The 21,543-nt window shown below is 42.4% G+C and overlaps 2 protein-coding genes across 3 annotated transcripts in view; one reads left to right on the forward strand and one right to left on the reverse strand.

Moving 5' to 3' along the window:
* Nucleotides 1-555: 555 nt before the first annotated feature.
* On the reverse strand, nucleotides 556-12,730 carry RFC4 (replication factor C subunit 4). The gene is made up of 10 exons (XM_048314948.1): nucleotides 12,497-12,730; nucleotides 11,851-11,929; nucleotides 7,416-7,495; nucleotides 6,143-6,262; nucleotides 5,159-5,302; nucleotides 4,751-4,871; nucleotides 4,182-4,307; nucleotides 2,529-2,609; nucleotides 1,512-1,628; nucleotides 556-764 (listed from the first exon to the last, which is right to left on the reverse strand). Exons 1-10 carry the CDS (start codon nucleotides 12,619-12,621, stop codon nucleotides 669-671), a joined length of 1,089 nt encoding a protein of 362 aa, XP_048170905.1. The 5' UTR covers nucleotides 12,622-12,730; the 3' UTR covers nucleotides 556-668.
* Nucleotides 12,731-20,078: 7,348 nt separating this feature from the next.
* The window catches only part of LOC125330995 (guanine nucleotide exchange factor DBS-like), a 178,360-nt gene continuing 176,895 nt past the window's right edge, over nucleotides 20,079-21,543 (forward strand). Inside the window, exons 1-2 of one of the 2 annotated variants that reach the window (XM_048314795.1) lie at nucleotides 20,079-20,204; nucleotides 20,340-20,631. In XM_048314795.1, the coding sequence (XP_048170752.1) occupies nucleotides 20,529-20,631 (103 nt within the window). In that variant the 5' untranslated portion in view covers nucleotides 20,079-20,204; nucleotides 20,340-20,528. Of the gene's footprint in view, nucleotides 20,632-21,543 lie in introns of both variants that reach the window. The other variant, XM_048314794.1, reaches the window with a different exon arrangement.

Genomic DNA, 21,543 nt, shown 5'->3' on the forward strand with positions numbered 1-21,543 from the left:
AACAGCATCTCTGAAAGGGTATGTCCCAAAGAATGCTCAGCCACTGGGAGCTGTGTTCATCCAGGTCACACCTTTAAGTGGTTCATGAGCAAGAATGGAGTGAGATAGTGAGATGACAGGAAATCTAAGTGACATATTCAGAACATGACCTACCCTTTGCTGGACACTTTTTTCTTGGATAACTTGAATGGAACAAAAGTTGAAACATGTTTACTAGTTAGGTAATTTTTGCCATGTGTAACCCTAAAGGATCAGACACAAGATGGTGGAGGCATGCGTTGTGCTTCCTTAGGAGCTGGGTTCAGCCTGAACCTGTGTTCTATAGGGATGTGATCATTTTGCCAAGTCAGCCTATTCAAAGCCAATACAGGCTGAAAGGAATAACAACCCTTCTGCCTCTGCTTGCAGCTGATAACAACTTGTTTGTATGGATATGCTCACTTTTGATACATTTGTTTCCAGGTTAAGTGCACAACAGTGAACTGCACAGTAGGAGCATCACTGACCCCTCTGCTCTTTACCCAGTGTAAAAAAATTTAATCAAATATTCCAGCCTGAGGTTTTCCAACTGCAGTGCAGTCCTTTTATTGCAAAAAACAGTACAAAAGCACACAGGTCCCTGCTCTGAGAGCCCCAGCCAGCCCTGGAACAAAGGGCTGCTGGAGGAGTCAGGTGTTCTGTGTGAGCTGCTGCATCACAAGGGCACAGAGACTCATCAGCTGCAAGAACTCATCAGCACCATCTGCCAGGCATTTGTCCACTTCCTGCAGACAGAACAGACAAGGGAAAACCCTCTAAAATGGCGATGCTCAAGGCAGCTGTGTCTTGGGGTACAGTGGAGAACAAGAAATTTGCCAGCTGTTAATCGGCACAGATTTCTCCAGCAGTCACGTCACACCCCTCTCCCACCTGGGCTGGGAACAATGAGCTCTCCAGCCTCCAGCTCATCTCCTACAGGAGGCCACCACATGACAGCTCCATACACAAAGGGATGTGGCACTGGCCCTCCAAGCCCCTGCCGGGAGCATCACTGCAGGACATCCACACCCCCTGCCTGGCTGCAGTGACTTCAGCTAAACCTCCACCACAGCTGGCTTTCCTTCTTCATCAAAATGGAGAAAGTTAGTGAACTTTTTCTTTTTGGAAAGGCGTATTTTATGCACCAGGACAAAAAACATGCATTTTGCAGCTTCTAACTGTTTTTTAAGTGCTGACTTATTCTCACATTAATTTTCCCTCCCACATTATATTAAAAAAACCCAAAACAACCACACCCACAACTGTCTTGAGCGAATCCACTAGAACAACATAATACAGATAATAATTCACTTAACTACATTTCAATCCCTTCTCATGACATTTCTCAGGACAAAAGTTTACCTTCTACCAGGAAGCATTCAGAATTAAAAAAAAATCAAATCATCATGTACTTCTTAGGAGAGACTCTACAAACAAAAATTAACCTGTGGAGATTAATGTGTTTTGTTTTTTTAAACTCAAGCTAGACTTACTGCAAGTTTCTCAACTATGGCAGATTTCTGCTTGTCGCTGTAATCTTCGCTCTCCACAACCGTGTCGTGCAGCTGGTTTACAAGCTGAGCAACAGCAAACCCCTCATTGATGAGATTCTGCACAGAAAGAGAGGAAAACGGAAGTAATTCAGCAGCAGAAACACCACAAACTGGAAAAACAATTTTGAAAAATTCTGAACTGAGAGACTGCACTGCACTTTAGTATGGAACTTGCACATTTTAGAGGACAATTCAGTAGTCCGTGTACAGCCCAGCCCTGCATCCTGCCTGACAGTGACCCAGTGTGAGCACCTCAGAAAGGCTGCACGAGCAAGGCAGGCACAGAGCAGTAGTTCTGTCCAAACATTCTTCCAGCTTCTGACAATTTAAATCTTGGATATTTTATGAGACATTTAAAACATTTAACAACCTCCACTGAACGTGCCCAATCCTATTCTAAAATTAGGAGGGCTTGGCATCCACAGCATCATGTGGCAGTTTCACAGCCATTACATTTTAAACGGCCACCTACTTATGATTTATTTTCTTCATCTGGTCATTGATAGCCTCAGGCATTGAGAGATCTGTAAGGCCAAAGCTTTTTTAATAAAATAAAACCCATGGCAATTAAAGATAGCTTTGAAAAAAACTCAGTAGTGCCCGATTACAGAAACATCAAGTATTGAGAACAGTGGTCAGTGAAGCCATTTAGGGAGAGAGAAGTTTATGAAAATAGAGTTTGTGCAACCTTATTTTTCTGTTCAGCCAAAGAGCTCTACATGCCATCAGTTTAACCCAGGAGAAAGCCAGAGTCATATTGGTAGGGAAATTTATTTGCAACTTTGACAGCTCTGACTAAGAAGGGAAAGACTGGAGTCCTAACTGGTAAAAGAGACTTCCCAAATGTGCATCCAAACTGACTGAGGCCAAACATTCTTCAGCTGTAGCATGGGAACAAAGGTATTCACAGGCCGTGACTGAGAGAAATACCCGGGCTAAGCACTAAGAAAACTCTACCTTTGCCAGCGTTTCCAGTTTCTCAAAGGAACCACTCTGGCAGCCCAACAGCAGTTCATCAATTGTTTCTTTAGGGATGACCTGTAACAAGAAGTGACATTTCTTAATTTCAACTCTGTAAATTTAAAATCAGTGTTGATGCTTACAGTAACAGATACAAACTGTTCGTGGCAAAGGCCATTTCAGGATTTCATTCCTCTACACACCCAACCACTTCAAGCAAGTATATGAGACAGACTAAATAAATTTTAAAAGAGCTAGGCTGTGATATATATCCTATACTGGTGATATTAAAATAAAAATCATATCATAACAATAGACTGTCAAAGTCACTTTCCTAAATCCAACACACAGGTGCTTATTCAGGACACTGACCAAGAGGAGGACATACTTCAACAGTTAGATCAGCCAATGCTTTCTGGACCATTCTACACCTAAAGAACACAGCAAATCAGTTTTATTTCCAGTGACACACCAACAACATCCAAAAAAAGCCCAATGCAATGCATCAAGATCAGACAATAAATCAGAAGGAAAAAAGTTGACAGATGCCATTTTGTCACTCTGTGGAGGGAAGAGTTGCCCATTTCCCCCTTCACTCATTGTCATTCCTGTCGGTTGAGTGCCTGGACAGTTTGGTTTCAAAGCTTCTTTATTAATCTCTTGTACTAAGGTTACTCTGGCGTCACAGAACTTGTGTATGACCAAGAACTTCAAGTTTTCATGAAGATGTAAAATTGGGTTCCTTTGCTTTAAACAAGCATTATTCATTCAATAATGGAACTTCATGCTTCTCTTTCCTATCATTACAGTCAATTACTGCCAGGTTTCAGATGTTTAATATCTATTCAGATACCAGCTGGTTTACAGATACCCAAAACTGAACAATGAATTCACTGTGAAAATTGTTTAATATTGTTCTGTAACACTCTGCATAGTAGCAATTGCCTCTGGTTTCATCAAAGTGAGAAGCTCTCAAACTCTACAGTTAGCTATAATGGCAGCACCCTCATGGGAAGTGTGTCCATCATTAAAGCCCATTTATTTTTCAGCTCCTCAACTCCTCATCTCACATTTCCTTCTTCAGAGATGCTTTGTTGCTATAGGAACACCTTCACACAAGTTTTATTAAACACATTTTCTCTCAGGTTTCTCCTGTGCCTCTCAGTATTACCCATGTCATTCTAGAACAAACCACTGCTGCTTCATTAAAAAGCAGGACCCACACAGATCCTTGTCACTGTGAACATTAAGCTGAAAATGAGCTGCTACTGGAAGTCATTTCCCTGTGGTGTTTCCAAACCAATATTGCAATGATCTATACATACACACACACATACAGAAAAGCACCAAAAAGATGTTCTAATCTACTCTCCCACAAAAGGAAACACATTCTGCATTTATGGGCAGACTATTTCAACTTCAGTTTGAATTATAAGACTGTTTTACAATTTTCCATGATTTACAGGAGAAGTTGCTAGAAACCTGCTATGTATTAAGTGTACAGAATCAGGTGGATAGTGTATCATTACCATGCTGCAGTACTAGTGAGTATAAAACAATTTTTTAATCAAACTTTGAGCAATGGTAGATAAGAGGTAGCAAGAATGTTTTTCAGAGTAATTACAGGAGAAACTGTAAGGCACAGCTTACCCCAGCAATTTCAGTGATTATCTTCTCTGTGATCTCCTTCCCACCCATTAGGCGAGTGGCACTTTGAAGAAAAGTAATTGCTTTTCTTAAGTCCCCATCTGACACTTTCACAAGGTAGGATACTGCCTGAAAAATAATGTCAGAAAACGCTAAGTTAAATGTTCACTGTTAATTAAAATCCAGTATACTTTTTCAGCGGTTATTTTAAAACATCAAGTAGTGCCTAAAGCAGATTGTCAGAGCCAAGCACAATACACAAGTTACAAAGCAACCTCTCTACTAACACAAATGTGTGCTGGCAGTTTCAGAAAGAAGCATGGTTTAATGCCAGTACACTCAGCAGAGAACAAAAAGCCCTACAGTTTGGCTTCAGTTTTCTCTGGTGGTGGACTTTTCTCCGGTTTTAGGATGACTTAAAATTCATCTCATCTATGGAAGGAGAAAAAATGAATTTATGTATTTTATTTCATACAGTTGAGCTGCCTGGAAAAGTATGCTGACTTGGCCTCTTTTGCTGCCATGCAATTATGCACTGGATTAAGCAGTAAATCATGGCAACACGAAGTTACCTCATTACTGATTTTCACATGTTCCTTCTCAGCAACATCCAACAGCCTCTGCTGTTGGATACTGTCCGACAAAGGCTTGAAGCGGAATTTGGAGCACCGAGATGTTAAAGGTTCAATTATTCTGAAAGAAAGGAAGGAGAGTGGTAAATAAATGTGTGGGTCAAGTTCTCACAGACAAAGCTATAAAGGCAGAAAAGGTTTAAAATACCTTCAGGTTTAAATAACCCTAAAACTGCAACATTGTAAAAAAAGTGAGATCTAAGTATTGCTTCAGGCTTGCATGCACATGGTGACATCTCTATTAACTGAAAACTGTGAACATTAGGTATCAACTTTTAAGCAGGGGACAAAAAAAAAAGAGACTAAAGACCAGACAGCAAATCCAAATAAGCAACAAACTCCAGGTACCTGCTGATGTAGTTACAAATAAGACAGAAACGTGTTGTTTTAGATTCTTTTTCCATTGTGCGTCTTAAGGCTGCCTGGGCTGCTGAAGTCATAGAGTCTGCTTCATCCAGGATCACAATTTTAAAAGGAGGACACATTTTACCACTGAAAAATTAGAAATCTGTTATTCAGCAGACATGCAATGAATAGACCAAGGAAAAAAAAACCAACAAAAAATATAAACAGAAAAATCACTGCAAATAGCAAGTAATATTTTACTTAAGCATGTATCCTTGATAAATAGAACAGATTCAGAGGTTCAATCTTTTAAAAATTATTTTTAGATTAAAGACTAATACTTGTAATAATGGGGGGGGGACTGAGTTGACTTGAACACTACAGAAGTCCTCTAAAATGCATGCTCTAAGCTTGTTCTTTTAACATCTCATGTACCTCTTCTTTTTACAGGCTTCCTGATTGCCTAAACTCCCAAGAATACTGCAACAGACTGATTTCAGTACATAAAATCATTCCTTGCCAGGCAGTCTTGGCATGCAGTTTCTTCCTCCTACTTTCCACAGTCCATACACATGGCTTGACCTGCACTGGGCTTCTCATCACCTAACACCACAATCCTTCTAGAAACCAACACCCATGTTGTAGAAATTCCTGCAGACTAGAAGGACTAGGGAAGTACCTTCCAGCACAATTTACCCAAAGAATTTGTTTTATGCTAGTCAGACAACATCTGCAAAGGCAACAACATGTGACCAAACCCAGAAGTCTTGATCTTGCGGAGTTTTCCCTGTCTGCCTCCAAAGCTAACAGCACCAGTAAAAATCCTCCTGGGTATTCAAACCCCAGTGTGAAATTCCATGAAGTAAAAGCTCAGCCAAAGCACTGTGTGTTGCCAGCTTCTGGGCAGTGCTGACCCATCATTTATATTAGAAACAAAAACAACCACATGCTTTGTCCTAAGCAGGAGGGGTTTGATCCAGCACTTACTCTGAACGGCTTCCAGATGCCGTTAGCTGAGCAAAAGCCTTCACTTTTTCCCGAATCACTTGTATCCCACGCTCATCAGAAGCATTTAACTCAAGGACTCTTTGCCGGAATAAATCAGGCCTGCAAAATTTTTATTACAACATGTTAGCTGCTAACCCTTGTAATGATGTTATAAAATATAACAACAACCCTTCTGGCTGTTTTGAATGGCAGGGATTATTTTTATCAGCATTACTAAATAACATTGTTAAAAGACAGTTAAGTTGAGATCATAAAATGTTAAGTATGAATTTCCATTAGCTATTTTTAGAATCTCCTCCCAGTCTACAGAAAACAATGAAGTATAAAACTGCATCAGTTAACCAGGAAAAAAAAAGGAGGAAGTTGGCTTTGTAAGTTCAGGGCACTGTATTATCTGCCTTTTTACTTACAGCCCGTGAACAATGTGAAATAACAAGTGAAATGCCACAATACAGTCACTAGCAGTATTACCAGAATGAAATATGCATGAAGACATGCAGTATTTACCTGCAGTGCTATACTCCATTTAAAAAACCAAAAAACAAACCAACAATTCATACACTGGATTTTAAATCCCAGGAATTAAAATGGACTCACAATGTGGAGTTGTCTTCCTATTACTAAAGTAGACGTGGTTCTCTCCAAAAAAGAGTGAGTCAAAGATTAAAGATGACAAATGGGATGGGGGTGGTTTTAAATTCAGCATTACATTTGATCATAACATCAAACCACCTTCTCATCCGTTTTTTGCTTATAGATCACTGAGTTCACCACTCAAAAACTCCCCAAGTGTTACAAGTGAGTTAATGAATACATGCTGAATTTTAGTCTGAGTCCCAAATACTACTTTCCAGACACAATTCAATAGTGCATAACAGAGAGATTACAATTCAGACATTTTATGAAGCACTTTGAGATTTATGTGTATCTAACAACTTACTAAATAAACCATAAAAATTGGAATTCCTTTACAAAGTTCAGTAAGGCATACACAAGCCATATTCTTCCCATACTCTTTGTTAGGGGGTTACATGGCTGCTAATCTGAAGTCTATACTGATAACAGGAATCAGTGACTTGTGACAGGACAAATGAGAAAGAAATCTTATGTTAGAGCTGAATTAGAATATGAAGATATTCCTGAAGAAGTGCTGAGAACTACCTAAGAGCAGGCAATGACCAGAGGCACTTCATCACATGATTAGGAGACATGTGGCAGCTGATTACACTGAAGCAACTTGATTCCAGCTTACCCAAACAGTTCTCTAGCAGCTGCTAAAATAGTGGAAGTCTTTCCAGTTCCAGGTGGGCCATAGAACAACAGATTGGGAAGCTGAAACAGCAAGGCACCGTTTGTAAGAAAAGCAAATAAAAAATCCACCAACAGGAAAACCTACTGACAATCTGAGCACCTAACAGAACAGAAACTAACTACTCCTCACAGTAAATAACATCAAGTCTTTCACTTCTAGGTCTCTAAAGGAGGACAAACAGGTGCTGCTTATAGCACAGCATGAACAAGTGTTATTGGTGGCATTATCCCATGTCCTATCAAAATGGATATTACAACATATATTTATTTTTATATATACACTCCAGGGCATGCCTGAGATCACTAAAGCCTACAGAACTTACTGTTCTGATTGCAGTGACACCCAAATTTATTCAAGAATGGCCTTAAACAGCCTGGATAATACCAGCAGCGCAGATGAAACCATCCTTTGCTTTCTCAGCTCCCCAGAGTGCCTTGTCCAGCCATGCTGAAGATTCTGTGCTGCCACCAACTGCACTGCAGTGAGCACAGGGCAGCTGTGAACGCTGGGGTGCAGCAAGGGCAGTGCAGGCACAGCCCAACAGCAACCACGGGGACAGGCCCAACAACTCACTGCACTGCGCAGCCCTGGCAAATTCCTGCACCCATCCAAGGAGTTTTCAAAGGAGACCACTGGCATTTCTTAAAGAAATTAGGTTAATTGATCTTTGAAATAATTTAATTAATGGCCTCAGCATGAAAAACACGACTGCATTAAGGAAATATGCTGAGACAGGAAGATCAAAGCAGCACAGCAAAGACTGCAGTAATAATTATAGGATGACATTTAGCAGCACAAAGCAAAAAAACCCCTCAGTTTGAGAATATAACTAAGTATCTGCTAGATACCTGAAATGCATTAGATGGAATAAAATACAAGCTGGTTTTGTTTTGTGTGTCAGAGGAGCAGTATAAGCCTGTGTAACATGGTGGTCCTAACTGTGCACTTTTAATATAGATGTAAATTTTTAATACTAACAGGTAATTAGCTGCACACAGTTCAGGTCATCCCTACACAAGGATGATGAATCCAAACTGGAAAAAATGACTAAAGGAGTGAAAAGCCTATCTTATGAGAAGCTCAGCAAAACAAAAGCTGAGAGGCAGTATGTTGCTCTCCATAAATACATCTGAGCAACACAAAGAACAAGGCTGGCATAAGCCAAATTTGTATAAGCCATGACTGAATTTTGGCTGAAATCAAGAAGCTTTCCAGTTGACACAGGAGTGATAGTTTTTTATATTACTATTTCAAGCAATCACTTTTATAAATTATCACTTTAAAACTGCTGTCTTTGACAACAGAGGATGTTCCACTTCTACATTCTTAAAACAAGAATCCAGAAGTTTCCTCCAACCAATAGCAAGGAGACAAACCTCTCAGTCTGACTTGATTTCTAGCCCTTAATAAGCATTCTATTTTTAAAGAGTCAACTAAAATTAGATTAGAGAATTCTATACTGAATATAGCACGTAATGCAGACAGAATGGGAACAGTAAAACCATCTAAAGAGCAGAGAAAAATGCAGGAGTACACACCCCATAACCAGAAAATTAAATAGAGACAATCAGTTTGGTAACAAACATCCCATTTTAACAACTAAGACAAGACACAGAGCACAGACTGAACTGTGTAGGTACTCTAAAAGTAGAGATTAAATTCATTTATTTACTGGAAATCAGTTGCAGATTGAAATTCTAAGTTTTGCCTTCTCTATCTGCCCATCAGTTGTTGCTTGTTTCCCTAATTGCTAATAAGCAAGCAGCATCCCCTACTAACATTAACTACTAATATTATCCCCCTCTATCTTTTATGACAGCTCCAGAGATGAAAAGTGTACTGAATGACAGCTGAAAATTCATCAGTCTCCATGCTAGGTTAGCACACTGCTAGGGTTGATGTTTGTGAGGAGATTCATCATTTCATGCCTCTGTGCTAATTCACACACTACGTGTCCTCAAAAAAAGCATAAGCAGGTAAAAAGTTTTAATTAGAATCTGTTTCCTAATTCCATTACACCCTGACTTTATCACTGTTTCTGTTTCAACCTCATTTATGCTGGTTTCTCACTGAAGTATTTACACCACTTTTCACCAAGCACAGCCTAATCCTTTATGTAACTGTGGCAGTATTTTTAAATAAACTGCAACCTGATCTGGTTATCCATTTTTCCATGCTTGCCAGGAGTAAGCAGGATACCTGCAGGCATCACTCTGCTCATGGGAAAGCTACCACATATAGTGCAGATCTCAGCTGCTTTTCCAGAAGTTTCAGTACAAGTGAAGATGTAAATTGCAATGATAATCCTATACTAACTCTCTTTTCAGTTGTTAAAGTATCATGAGGCAAATGAAAACTAAAGAACACTGTGACTGACCATTTTCAGTTTCTTTGCCAAAAAACAACAAATCAACAGTCCTGGCAGACAGAAATCAACTTCTCCAGTTCAAACCCCCTTGGACTATGCTCTCCCCAGTTTATAATAGGATGATGTGTGCTCTTACAGATGGAGGTGTACAACCTCTAGGGAGTTACAAGTCCTGTATAAGTTATAGGGAGTTACAAGTCCTGCTCCATTTAGCAGCTCCCAAATCAAGGCCCACAAATACAGGCCAATCGACAGAGGACTGACTCTCCATTTCCAACACCAGGGTTTAAATAAAGCACATTACTCAAACCTACAGCATTGTCACAGCTGCTTCTTTGATCTTACCAGATCTCCAAACTCAGTAAGAACCTCTGCACTAATGTGTCCTTACTGAAGTATCAGACACTTCAGAGTTTAAATTACACTTTTGCCTCTTTGACAGAATGAGTCCTTTCAAGAAAATAATAAAAATGTTTAAATTTTTTAAAAAACAAAGTATTTTAAAGTACTTGCATGATTTTGTTTTCAAATGCCTTGCTGAGTTTGGGTAGCTATGGCAAAATACAGAGCCTCTAACCATAAGGAGAAGCTATAATTTGTCTTTTCAACTCAGGAGGCCAAAAGTCAACACAAGTGTACCAGGCTCAGAATCCAAGAAACACTGCTGATCCACAAGCTGTAGGGTTTTAAATAACTGTTGCTCAAAATAGAACTTCCCAACCCATCACCTAAGCAATGTTACACAACTGATATGTCCAGACAGAATAGATGGCAGCAGCTCATTTCTCCTTTGCTGTTAACAGTTCCTTCCTAATTACCTCAACTCTATAAATACTGTAATCCAGCAGCATTGCTGGTGAAACACAGATTTCTGGGGTACAACATTACCTGATAAGGTCACATTACAAGACCATTCTCAAAGCAGATTGAACATGGAGACAGGAACTAAGGAAAGAAATGCAAACCTTTTGCAGTTGTGTTGCACCAGTTTGATATTGGTTTCATACGCTCAAACAAGTAAGGTACTTCTGCTTTTGCAAGCTTTGATTAAATTATTATTTCCAGAGAGAAACAGACTCATATTACTGCAGAGCAGACCAAACCTGCAGCCCATAAAAACAGAACCAGCTTTTGAAGCACAAGTGTGACCATCCTAGGTAAGGAGGAAAAAAGTCTCAGTATGCACAAAGGATGGAATTGTTCAGATTTGGAAAAAAAGCACAGCCATCTCTTGGTTACGTACTTTATTTCTCCTTTCAGCCCCTTCACCTCCACATCAGCTGCTATGGAAGAAATGACCATCATACATACCAAAAATTTACTAAATTTTTATCCAAAAGCAAATGCAAGAGTAAACAAATGCAACTGCAAATGCTCTGCTCATCTACATTCTTAGGTCACACAAGCCAACCCTGCAACTGCCATACTTAGCTTTTTAAAGCCAAAGAGACTTACTTGGAAACTTGAACCCAAAAAGTTTGGGAATCACTATCCAAGCATGAGACCTAGCACTTATAAATTAAATTTCCCTCATTAGCCAAAAGTTTGAATGTTTAGCAGTTGCACAGAAGCACTGATATATCACTAGAAATGTTTAGGAATGACTGGCAATCCAGACCTGTCTATGAAAGAAAAACTTCCTCCTCCTGTCTAAAAACATGAATGTTACAAGTACTAGTGGAATAGCAGTGTGGAGACAACAAAAGCTTTTCCAGGTTTGAAACTATTTACAAGAAGTTTACCATGTGAGCTTCCCCAGAAAAATTCCAAACTGCATCATGGAACCGACAACTTCACCGTGTTTAGAAGACTGGAAATATAAGAAGCTTTACACATACACCACAACAGAATATATCACACAGAGTATATCACAAGGAAGTCACTAAGGTTTTTCATGAAATACCACTGTAAAAATGATCTTTGCTGAGTTGGAAAAGAGAAATTTTTGTTACCACTCAAGTGTCTGTCTAAAAATGCTGATTAGGTAGATGTTGTCTTTACACTCACATCAGCACCCTCCAGAGACTTCTTCAGCACAGCTACAACTTCATCCTGGAAGGCAACTTCATCCACATTTTTGGGACGACTAAATAAAAAGACATTAAATACAATTTATTACCTAACAAAGTTTCATAGGAAAGCTGAAATTGAGAAAAACAACATTTCCCCTTCTGATTACATCAGTTACTGAAGAATTACAGTGAACTTTGTAGTTGAAATCAAAATCATAACAGGAAGTCTAATATCTCTGGTCTGTATTACTGAAGTGATCTAATTCCTCAGGAAGCTGTCTTTTTCTGTGGTAAACACCTGTCCGAAGTGTTTTTAGAAGCAGAATTGCAATATTTTACCACTTTGCAATAAAGGTTTCTCAAAAACCACAAAGCACTAAATGCACTTATGCACCAAAACACAGAGATGAAACAGCACTGCTTGACATGGCCAAGAGGTATTTTCTGCTCAGTACCAGCCACAAGGGCACTTACAGTAGCTCGAGGTCCTGGATTACCTCGTAACAAGGCAAGTCACGCTGTTCTCCCTACACCCACACCTGCGACCCCTTTTGCTACGCACCGACTACCTCTCTACATGCCCCCAGAGCCAACCTCCCCTCTCACGGCCAGCGACCCCACTGCCCCAGAGCATCCCTTACTATTTCTCCACCCAGGGGATGGGTTTGGTCCTCTTGCCCTCCCCGCTGCTCCCGGCCGCGCTCTTTTCCTTGGCAGCGATGGGCTTGGTGCTTTTAGAGGCCGGGCCCTTGAGGAAGGCCTGCATGGCTACGGCTGTGCCGGGCTGTGCCGGACCCTCCTCACGGCCCCGTCAACCTCGGAGCCCCCAGGCCCCGCCGGCCCTTCCCGCCAAGCCGCCCGCGCACGGGGGCGGGGCCGCTTCCGCCAGCCGGGAGCCAATCACAGAGCGCGGCGCCGCCGGGGAGGGGGCGGGCACTGACGTCACGCTGCGCGCGCTGGTGTACCTGAGGAGGCGGGGGTGGGGGGAGCGCGGAGCGGGCGGCCCCTCAGGGCGGGCGCGCGCCGCCGCTTCTTCTTCTTCTTCCTCCTCACTATTGCGCCTTTCCCAACGTGAAATAAAGAACAAAAAGACCCCTCCCCCAAAAGAACAAGCGCTGTACGAGAGCAAGCGGAGGAGGAACCTCTCTGTGTGGTGGGACCTCTTGTGGCCCTGAGGCAGGGCCTGCTCCCTTCCCCCGATGGCTGAGGTGCCTCTGGAGGCTCTGGAAGCGCCCCCGGGTGAAGTGGAACCCAGGAGAGCCTGAGGCTGGCCAGGGCCTGTCCTGGGACGGACATTTCCGCCTTTATGGACTGAAACCTGCTTCGGTCCTCGCTGCTGCCGTGCGAGCAGCTCCCCCAGGTGTGCAGGCTCAGGGTTATTGGTGCGGGAGTGAAGTGACAGTGAATCCTTTTTTCCCCCCATTATTTCTAATGACATCCATCGCAGCAAAGCCGGGGGGGGGGGGGGGGGGGGGGGGGGGGAAGGAGTGTGATTGATGTGACAGATCCCTTTAAATGATGAAAAAACATCCTGGTAGATGTGGCAGTCGTGATCAACGCCCACATTTCCATGTGCTGGGTGGCTGTAGCTTATCCTTCCAATTACACGCCGGCTTTGTGGATAAAAGATGGAAGTATTTCTGCTACCAGCAGCTGGGTATTGTGTGGCAGCCGATGTTCTGCTTTACTGTTTTCCCTTGGCTGCTCCTGGGCACAAGACGCAGACAGAGTGGCCTGGGAAGCTGCAGTAGTGATCCCCCAGAATAGAGCCTGTGGAAGTGAAAAGACTCGAAATGGTCTCTATGGCAACAGATGAACAGCCTTTGGAAAAGGAGATGTGGGAAAAAATGTACTCTGAAAAGACATAAATCTGTCAGTGAGTCAAACCTGTAATACTCGTCTGGGCAATTTTAAATAAGTTGTTTCCTCTCATCTGGCATTCTTCTACTGAAGAATGAAATCCAGATTGTAGCTTTAGCAAGAAATGCCCACACATATAATTGCTGAAGTTGTTTTGTTCTAGATGAAAATGCAATGTTTTTTTTTTTTTTCCCGCTGTGATTATATTTGGTACTTCCAAGTCATGGTAACAAATGATTTCTGAAACCAGTTTCTTTCTTTGCTGTGTTTTTGAAGCTTTGTTCTACTTGTTGGTCTCTATTCAATCCATTCTCCTTAATGGGGTCACCTCAAATGTACCAAGCATTTTGTCAACTCTGTATGAGCCTGAGGTTCAATTCAGCAGTGGAATTTCCCTTCTGCTACTGAACTTCATAACACAACTTTTAGTTTCATTACCTTAAGAAAAGTTTAAAATTACAGAAAGGAGTAATGAAGCCCAAGCTTCTCTCTCTTGCTCCCTGTTTTTTTCTCTCTCTCCCTCATATGTATAAGGACTGAAAATTATGCTTTCTCTATTCTGTTGAATTGCATTCACTCACCATCTTAAGGTCCAACAGATCAAACTCAGACAGTTGCCATGTCCTCTCATTTGCTTCTCTCTAGCATTTTCCATGGGAAAGATTGTGTTTTACACCAGCCTAGTCAGTGCTCCTTGAGCTGACCTAAATGGGGACCCTTCCCAGTTGCTGTGGTTTAACCCCAGCCAGCAACTAAATCCAGGCAGTCCTCACTTACTTCTCCTGTCCCCCGATGGGATCAGGAGGAAAATCAGAAAAAAAGTAAAACTTGTGGGTTGAGATAAGAACAATTTAATAATTGAAACAAAGTAAAATATAATAATTTAATAATACCAAATACAACAAGAAAAATAGCAATAATAATTGTAATGTAAAGGAGAGAGTGAGAAATAAAACCCCAGGCAAGTGATTCACACAAAGGTGACCGATGCCCAGCCTGTCCCTGAGCAGTGATCAGCCTGTCCTGGCCAACTCCCCCTGTTTATGCACTGGGCAAGACATTCTATGGTATGAAATATCCCTTTGGCCAGTTCAGGTCAGCTGTCCCAGCCATGCTCCTTCCCAGTTTTTTGTGCACCTCCTCGCTAGCAGAACATGGGACACTGTAAAGCCCTTGACTTAGGGGAGGCACTACTTGGCTACAACCAAAGCACCAGTTTCATATCATCATTATTCTCACACTGAACCCAAAACAGAGCACTGTACCAGCTTCTAAGAAGAAAACCAACTCTATCCCAGCTGAAACCAGGACACCAGTCTTATGTCAGCCATTTGCAGGTGGACAGCCACAGAATGAGGGTTGAAGAACTCATCTGACAGAAAACCAATGTGTCAGGAGCTAGTGACAGTAGCAGAGCGGGAGAATTGATTAGGGTGAGGACATTTGCCTTTATAAGTTACTCTGCCTGCTGCCCTGGAGACCTGCCCATGCCTCCATCAATCTCGACCTTCAGTCAGTTGACATGAAAGCTTCCTAGGAGATCAGCTCAGGGTTTTTTATGATGCTGAAAGTGGACAAGTGGCTTCCTTAAAATAAACTACACAGAGTTCATAAAAGTAAGCTGGGCCTAAAAATTACAGAATCACTTCTGTTCAACAGTTTTGTCTAAAATCTAGGCTTTGTTTTAAAAGAGGAAAGAGTTGAAAGAAATGGATGCAATAAAAATAGGCATATGGATTTTTGTAAAAAATTAACAGCAAGCATTTATCTCCTAACTTTTAGCACTGGAAGACTTCTGTCAGAATTATGTAAGCAACACAGAGCAGACTGGCACTGGCAGTTTTCACTGTCCAAGCTGCATAAACAAGAGAAGGTTCAAAGCAAGATGGCAAGGATGTTGAATGTATCAATGGACTTTTTTTCCCCTAAGATATAATAACTAGGACAGCATTTGTCTCAGCTCAGCTCAGGTAACTGTGGGTTATGATCACTGTGTAAAAGAAGTCAGGGCAAAGGTGGATAATGAAAATAGGAAAGTACCCATTCCTTCTTAAGATGCAGGAATCAGAGGCCTGAAACTGAACTATCAAGCTTCAGATTTAAAATCAAAAGAACTAGTTTTTTTCACACAATGCATATTTAAATTGAAAATCTTGTTGCCACCAAACTTTATGGTCATCAAAATTATAAGTAGATTAAAAAAATAGCTAGACAGATTCCTGAAGAAATGGAGTATTAAATATTATCAGTCATATGCAGACTTAAGCTCAGAAAGTCCCTGCAATCTGCAGGGAAATACTGGAGAGGGATAATCTCTTTAAGTGGCCTGTTTCATGCACTCTTTCCTAAGGGTATATTAATGGTCCTGTTCACAGATGGGCCACTGCCCCACCCTGTGTCAGGACAGTTGTTCTGGAGCACAGAAAGTGAATGATTGATGGTGACAATCAATCAATTGGTGGTGACAAAAAGGTTTATGATGGGGAGGGAAGACAGGGAGAGGAGCAGAGAACTTTGCTAAAACTAGTGTCGTGTCTTCAGTGGCCTCTTTTACTTCAGCATGGATTTTACAAGCAGCTGCACTCCTTTTCAAGTAGTTGAAACAGTGTCTGAGGCAAAGCAGGTCAGACTTTGCAGAGCTTAGGCAAGAGGCTAAGTGTGAGGGTAGAGCCTCAAGCGTTGCCACGGGAGCTGTGTGTGAAGAAAAGGTGTTCCTGCAAGTTTTGGCAGAGAAGCCCAGATTTGTCACAGGAGCTGACTGAGAGGCCTGTGGAAAGCTGAGAACAGCAGAGAAGCACTAGCACTGTGACCTTCTTAAAAGCCAAGCAAAAGCACTGTTGACTGAATTGTTCCAAATAGATAAAAGTAAGAAAACTTAAAATATGGAATGCTATTTTCCTTTGCTATGTAACTGATATTCCAGAAAGGAAGCAGCACTCTGTGTGCCTTCTTTGTGTGTGAATCAAAGAGGTATCTGACTCACTTAGTAGAACAGTTTCTTCTGATGGAAATGTGCTGCAGATCTAAGGTACTGCCATAGCCAGTCAGAAGTGGTCACAGTGTAATTACCTTTCTCAATTGTGCCAAAAGTGTTATAGCTCTTCCCAGTAAGTAATAGAAGCCCCAGCCTTTGATACAGGGATCAGCCAGTCTAGAGACAAAAGTTAAAGGAGGAAGAGGTATGGTACCAAAGTAGCTTGTTTTCAAAGGAAGAAACTTGGTAAAGGAATTCTAAACTTCACTGTTATTCCATTAGCCTGCATATTTTTCTGCTATGGACATGTCTTCAGAGGCACTCTGTACACCAGAAGGTTGTAATCTTATTCTGGAAGGAGATGTTTGTGAAAAACTAGAAGATGGGTGAGCTTGTAAAGGTTATGTAGGACTGGGAAAATGGAAATAATCAAGACAGTGAAGAAGACAGGCTAGTTTCATGGATGGATCTCATTTTGATTATCAACAGCCCTTCAGGCTCAGTTGGCCATGGGGTTTTAGTGACAGAAGAAAGATGTGTAGCTATATAAAGTGACAAAGAAGAAAAGATTTTTTTTTTTTCCCCTGTGAGAGTTTCCCCTTATATCTGGTCAGGCCATAGAGTCTTATAAACACTTTTTGTTTGCAGTGTGCAATTTACTGCTTATTAAGATTGCTTACAATGCTTTGGCCTCAGCTGTTTGATTCAGGATCTAATAAACAGCTGGTGATTTGTCAGGCTGTCACTCTACAGAAAAATCAAATTCTTTTGCCTGTTGGTCATCATCTTAGTAGTGGAACCATGGTGTTTGCACAGCCCCTGATCCTGCTTTCAGTGAGATCCCTGCCTGGAATGTAAATCATCATCCTCTGTACCTCTACCACATGTTTATCAGCAAGGGCTTTTATCCTTCAGAGATGGTCAGTATTTGTTGTAAAAGTACTGGCTCAATTTCACAAAAAAATATCGCAGTGCTGGAAATTGTTACCATCCCATTGATGGACTGAGTTGCTTCAGCATCTTTCAACCACTCCTCAAGTGATAGATACTTTCATTCTCTCTGTCTTCAAGAGATCCCTAAAGTCCAGGCTCCTATTTTTTCCCTTTCTCATCTTGGGTCTGTGGATCACCTGTGCTTTTGCAATGTTTTTGATTTGGTTCTGTCCCCTGTGGCTCTTCCATTTGAGAATTTGTAATGGCAATACATGAAAAGCAGCCTTTTTTAATGCAGGCACCACTGAATCTTGGCAGTGTAAAGAAATCATCCCCTAACTGGTAAAACTAATGGAGTTTGCTATCCCATGGCTGTGTCCTGCAGCCCAAACCCTCCCACCAAAATTTCCCCCTTTTGTTTATTTTCACTCACATCATAAGGGAGGGATAGCACCCTGAACTTGGACTGAATCCCATTTAGCCTTGGAATGATCCCATGTAACCCACCCCACAGTTTAAGCTGGGCAGGGGGCAGCCATGATTAATCAGTGAGTCCCTACTGCATCCTTTCCCCTTTCAGACTTTGTGCACCTTGCTGATTTTCAGTGAAGATGTGAGAACTAATTCCTCTCTCCTGAACTGGATTGAGATTGATCAGCAGGTTCAAAAACTATTGAAGGTGTGCTGGAAAGCTGGAAAGCAGATTAACATAGCAAGAGCAAAGAATAAGAGAAAAAGGATCTTAAAATAGCAAACGTCCACAAGTCTGCAGTTACTGATGCTGAATAACAATGTTGGTATAAGAGCATATGGTCTTAAAATAGCTGAGAATTAATCTAGCTAGAAGTTAGACAAAGGCTCTCAGTTATCCTTGATGTTCTTGAACAGCCTTGCTGTAGGAGTAGTGAGAGCAAACCATCTACTCTGCTTTTTAGTATTTAGTTCATTTATGAATGGGCTTTTACAGTGTCTGTGCCTGCAGAAAAAAAAAGAAAAAAGAAAAATCTGTTAAGTGTCTGGAATCATGATGACTTTTCTAGTGCCATGTTCCTACCTGCCATCTGTGACCCTCCATGAAAAAAAAGAAAGCATCCTGGACCTTTCAAATCCCTCAAAAAAATTATAGCTAGATGTCAGTCTGTTTCCCACACACTTTATCCCCCCCAATGATGGCATCTCTTCCCTAGTTGGGGGAATCCTTTTAATGTTAGTCAAGGTCTCTGCAGTTTGACCTTTACTGCTCAGATGGGCAGTAAAATTGGATCTCAGAAAAAAAAGGCTTTTGCTTTAATCCCAAAATGTTGGCAGGTGGGTGGTTCTGAAGTCATCCTTCTCACGTTTTCAGACACATTTGCTGTTAAACTAACTGAACAGAAGTGTGCAAGGAACCTCTTGGCAGAGTTGGTCAGTCATCCCAAAATGAGGACAACAGCACAGATACTCAGACTGGCTTGTAGGTCAGCCAGCTGATTATAGGATTTTCCCTTCACAGAGGTAGATAAACCTTTTTGCAATGCCAGGACAGCCACACAAACTGTGTTTTAAGATCCGATGAGCCCACAGGGGTATTTTACAGTTCCAGCTTTGGGCATATGTGTTGCCAGGTTCTTCGGCATGCATGGAAAGGTGGACTTAAGCAAAACTCTATGGATGGGTAAGGATCTGGAGTTAGAGCTGAATTAATTTTGTGGGAATAGAGCAAATCTTGCAGGCAGCTGCACCCTTCTCTATTATATTTCTTCCATTTTAGCTGTATAATAAGTTTTCCTTCTTTCCAGAATTATCTTGCATGGAGCTTCAGGTAGGCTTCCAAAGATGAGATGGAATGAGGGATGGAATGGAGACATACAAGTCTCTGGCTTGTTCTGCCCTTTCTCACTTCCTTGCCTGCCTTACTCTCCCTCCTCTTGGATCCCAGCTGGGATCTGTAGCTGGAAGGGTTGATGAAGCTTCCCCTTGTTCCGCAGCCCCGTTGCCCCATGGCAGCCACGCATCCGGGCAAGGCTCAGCTGTGTGAGAAGCACCCAGGGGCAGCTGCTCCCCACAGACCTGCTCTGGCCACTGAAGGCCACCTGTGCCTGCCTGCTCACGGGCACGGCTGAGCTCCGTGGTGAGTCCTGCCCAACACCCACGGCTGATTAATTCACCCTGCTTGTACTTGCGCAGCTGGAGAGGGTCCTGTGGGCTCAGTCAGGATCACAGGGATCCTGTCTGTGCAGGTGGAACAACAAAGCCTCTGGCCACAACACACCTAAAAAGCCCAGTGCCCCCCTCCCCCTCCACAGAAGCGGTGGCCCCTCAGGCAGCGACTTCTAAGAGGGGGTGGGAGGAGGGTCTCTGGGGACATTGCGGGGTTCCACTCAACGACAGCCTGCAAGGCACTCGGGCCCCAGGGGCCGAGGGGGAGCACCGGAGGCTGTGAGCGTGTTCTCCATTCCCAGGCACGCCGGTGAAGGGAGCGTCGCAGAGCAGCTGCGGCTGTTCCAGCTCTCCTGCCAGCTCCACTCCTCCCGATGCCATTCCTACCTCCAGGATTTTTCCCTGACTCGCAGCATCACATCCAAAAGTCTCCCTGGAGGAAGGTATCTGCTAGCTGGTTTGTCTCTTTATCCTTTGCCTCATCCGCGGGAGAAGGGAGAAAAAAAGCCATAAGCAATCAACTCTCCTGCTTCTCCCCCTTTTGTATTTCCCCCCTCCTGCTCCCTTCCTTCTGTCAGGGGGGGTAAAATCCCCATCTGGAAGGAGCTTTTCAACGTCCATGCATAGATGGCAGCAAATTGGAAGAGGTGAGCAGCCGAGAGAAGATGTGAGAGCTGGAAGGGCCGTGCCGTGGGAGTGGTCCCTGCTTTGTGTGCAAGTGAGGCAGTGAGTGTGCAGCCTCCCACTCTGGGTGCACCTTTTTTTGGATGCTGTGTAGTTCCCTGTGTGAAATGCTTTTTTGGCTAAAAGAAGAAGAGATGTCACATCAGGAGCTCACCCAGCGACTGACTACGGTTATCACCCATGTGGGTAAGGCATCTTTATTTTTCTTACTACATTTGTGTGGATTCAGGGGCCCTGTTCCCCCAGGAGGTGCTGCTGCCTTTGTGTGACAATATCACACCTGTGCATGAAATAGGAGCCATCAGCAAACTGCGAATCCCCGGCTTTGGGCAATTAGACGGGCTTTTGTTGATGGTTTGTTTTTCAAGCATGTTTTCTCTGAAAAGCAGAAACAGTAAGAGCAGCGTGTCCTACCTGTGAAGTGAGCTGTGTAAAATACTCGAGCACAGTCCTTGCAGGGAGGTGGTGGAGAAAAGGGGGTGGTGGGAGGATGCTGGAGCAACGGCAGTGCTAATGTGCTGTGCATTTGCTTGTGATACTGGAATAGCAGCTCATTCTCAGGGAATCTTCGTGGCCTTTGCTGTTTCAGGATTTCTGGAAGGTGCTAGGACAGGATCTCAAAAAGCTTTTCTCTCTGTCAGGCTTGATTTTACTGTTTCTAACATTCAAATGCCAGTGAATACAGGTGAGGCCCTAAGCTTTGCACTGACATCCTTATGCATCTGGGCTGGATACCCACCTGCTGGCACTGAATGACCAGGAACTGAGGAACCTGAAACTACCAAGACAGTGGGAGATGCTGGTGATTAAAATATCAGCTGAGAAAAGCTTTTGTGACCCTTTTTTGTTACCTACAGTTGAGTTAAAGCAGATTGCAGCTGTGTTGCATCACATAAAGAGAACATTTTTAGTTGAATGCATAGGGGCAAATTTTATAGCTGTCAGTGTTTGCAATGGATTGTGTGCTGTGAATGCTAAAGATGTTGTACAGGTTCCTGAAATGCCTTTGTCACTGACTTTACTAAATCTGTATATGAAACAGAGTGTGACCAAAATTTGGCTTTTAGAGAATATGTAAGTAAGATTTTAGACCAACAT

The sequence above is a fragment of the Corvus hawaiiensis genome, chromosome 10 (assembly GCF_020740725.1).
Source record: "Corvus hawaiiensis isolate bCorHaw1 chromosome 10, bCorHaw1.pri.cur, whole genome shotgun sequence".
NCBI classification, from domain to species: domain Eukaryota; kingdom Metazoa; phylum Chordata; class Aves; order Passeriformes; family Corvidae; genus Corvus; species Corvus hawaiiensis.